The 2539-nt window shown below is 39.1% G+C and overlaps 1 protein-coding gene across 1 annotated transcript; it reads left to right on the top strand.

Annotated features, from left to right (window-relative positions):
* The first annotated feature begins 216 nt into the window (after window positions 1-216).
* LOC141712909 (uncharacterized) lies at window positions 217-1891 on the top strand. Its single transcript, XM_074516038.1, has 2 exons — window positions 217-1408; window positions 1685-1891. The coding sequence occupies exon 1, from the start codon at window positions 259-261 to the stop codon at window positions 1378-1380; it is 1122 nt and encodes a 373-aa protein (XP_074372139.1). The 5' UTR covers window positions 217-258; the 3' UTR covers window positions 1381-1408; window positions 1685-1891.
* The last annotated feature ends 648 nt before the right edge of the window (window positions 1892-2539 follow it).

Below are 2539 nucleotides of genomic sequence, written 5' to 3'. Positions count from 1 at the left end.
GTGCCAACTGCAAAGAATTTAAAAGTCAAGTTGATATATTTGGACTATACGTCTTGTCATGATCAAGAGTTTCTCAGTACTACGTAGTTAGACACAGAGAAAATCACATCTCAACAAATCTACACCAAGTTACTGTTGTAATTTCTGCACTATCTACCCGGACCAGAATAGTGTGTAGGTAAATAATTATAGTATAAATAGAGAACAGAGGGCGGCATTAGGGCATAAGCGAACACATAAAACACAACTAGACAAAAGATGGGAACTATGAGCATGGGGTCTAGGGTGGCCTCTTTCACTGCAACCCTTGTGGTTCTACTTGTATCACTTAACTTCCCGGTGATCATCACTGCCAATTACGAGTACGAGTCTCCGCCTTACAAATATGAATCTCCACCCCCTGACCGTTATGAGTATAAGTCTCCGCCGCCTCCAGAAAAATCTCCACCTTACAAGTATGAATCACCACCACCACCTAAGAAATATCCTCCACCTTACAAGTATGAGTCTCCCCCACCACCTAAGAAATATCCTCCTCCGTACAAGTACGAATCTCCGCCACCACCTAAGAAATATCCTCCTCCCTACAAGTACGAATCTCCTCCACCACCTCCTAAGAAATATCCTCCACCTTACAAGTACGAGTATCCACCACCACCACCTAAGAAGTATCCTCCACCATACAAGTATGAGTCTCCACCACCACCTAAGAAATACCCTCCACCTTACAAGTACGAGTCTCCACCACCACCTAAAAAGTATCCACCACCTTACAAGTATGAGTCTCCACCACCTCCTCCAAAGTGTCCTCCACCACCGCCACCTCCAAAGTGTCCATCGCCACCACCTCCCCCTAAGTGTCCATCCCCGCCACCTCCTCCTAAGTGTCCTCCACCATCACCTCCTAAGTGCCCTCCACCACCAAAATATGAGTACAAGTCTCCCCCACCCCCTCCAAAGTATGAAAAATCACCACCTTACAAGTATGAGTCTCCACCACCTCCAAAAGACGACTACAAATACCCTCCCCCAAAGTATGAAAAATCACCACCTTATAAGTACGAGTCTCCGCCACCTCCAAAAGACGACTATAAATACCCTCCCCCAAAGTATGAAAAATCACCACCTTACAAGTACGATTCTCCGCCACCTCCAAAAGACGACTACAAATACCCTCCCCCAAAGTATGAAAAGTCACCACCTTACAAGTACAAGTCTCCACCACCTCCAAAAGACGATGACAAATACCCTCCACCAAAATATGAAAAGTCACCTCCATACAAATACGAGTCTCCACCACCTCCGAAAGACGATTACAAATACCCTCCACCAAAGGAGGGCTATAAATACGAGTCTCCACCACCTCCTTATTATACTTAGGAGCTTTCATTGATATTCTGCTTCTCAGGTAGTCATTTAAATTAATCAAATTAAAAGTGCAACATACTAGCCAAAGATTTATTCAGTGTGATACTTGTATAATAATTATTTACACAGAGGTTGATCATTTAATCTCTCTCCCTCTCTGTGATACATGTTCATTTGATATGCATTGTACATAGATAAGCGCAGTTCTGGCATACAACAATGGGTCTAGCTAGCTAGAGTCCATAATTTGTTCATGTTATAATTTCTTTCATTAATCATCTGGCTGATGAATCGAAGTTATCTTTTAATTCCGCAGGATAGGCGAGGAATGGATGTATTTACAGTGCTATTAGCAAACTAAAAAGGAATATCGCTCGTCCTGCATGCCGTGTTTTCCTGCTCTGGATATGCCTACATAATTCATGTGTTGTATTTACCTTTACTCTGTAATTGTGTGGTATGTTTATTGCTTGAAGAGATGCATTTTATAATAAAGTAATAAAAATTCATATTCGTGCCTTTATCTATAGTCTTCAATATGTTATTATATTATATATATGTTTAATAAATTTGTTTGCTTTTCTTAAATACAATTATCTTTAAAAAATATGAAGTACCAGACAAAATGGAATGGCAATAAAATATTGAACATGTAATACTGGATGTAAATAATTAATGGTTAAAAGACTGATCAGTGATCAAGCAGCCAGGGTTGGGCTATAATACGAATTATAAATGTATACAATAGTTTACCAAAAGAAAAGTATATACAACATTTAGTAGGATTTCGGTTTTGGTCAATTAAGGAATTTGGTACAATTTACAAATGCTTAAATTTTAACATCTAATAAAATTTCCACTCTTTTGTGTGGCACTTAATTTCTATAGACGTGCAAAATAATTGATGTTGCCATCCGGTGACAAGTTTTGGTTAGTAATTAGTCGAATATTTACCTTAGCCGTCAGTGAAGTGATTCTTCACGTCATTTATTTTATCGGAAGAGAAAAACATCGAATTTAAAAGAAGAAAACTATATAGTACAATTTCCATTTTAATGCATGCACTGAGTATCAGAGTTCCAGAAAAAAAAATGAACATAGTTTTCGGAGAAACAAAGATACGTAGTGCATGATATCTATCTCGGACTAAAAATTGCCGCCCAGCTTTTCT

Source organism: Apium graveolens, chromosome 3 (genome assembly GCF_009905375.1).
Source record: "Apium graveolens cultivar Ventura chromosome 3, ASM990537v1, whole genome shotgun sequence".
In the NCBI taxonomy this organism is placed as follows: Eukaryota; Viridiplantae; Streptophyta; class Magnoliopsida; order Apiales; family Apiaceae; genus Apium; species Apium graveolens.
The sequence above is the reverse complement of the archived record's forward strand: the minus strand, read 5'-3'. Positions and strand labels throughout refer to the sequence as shown.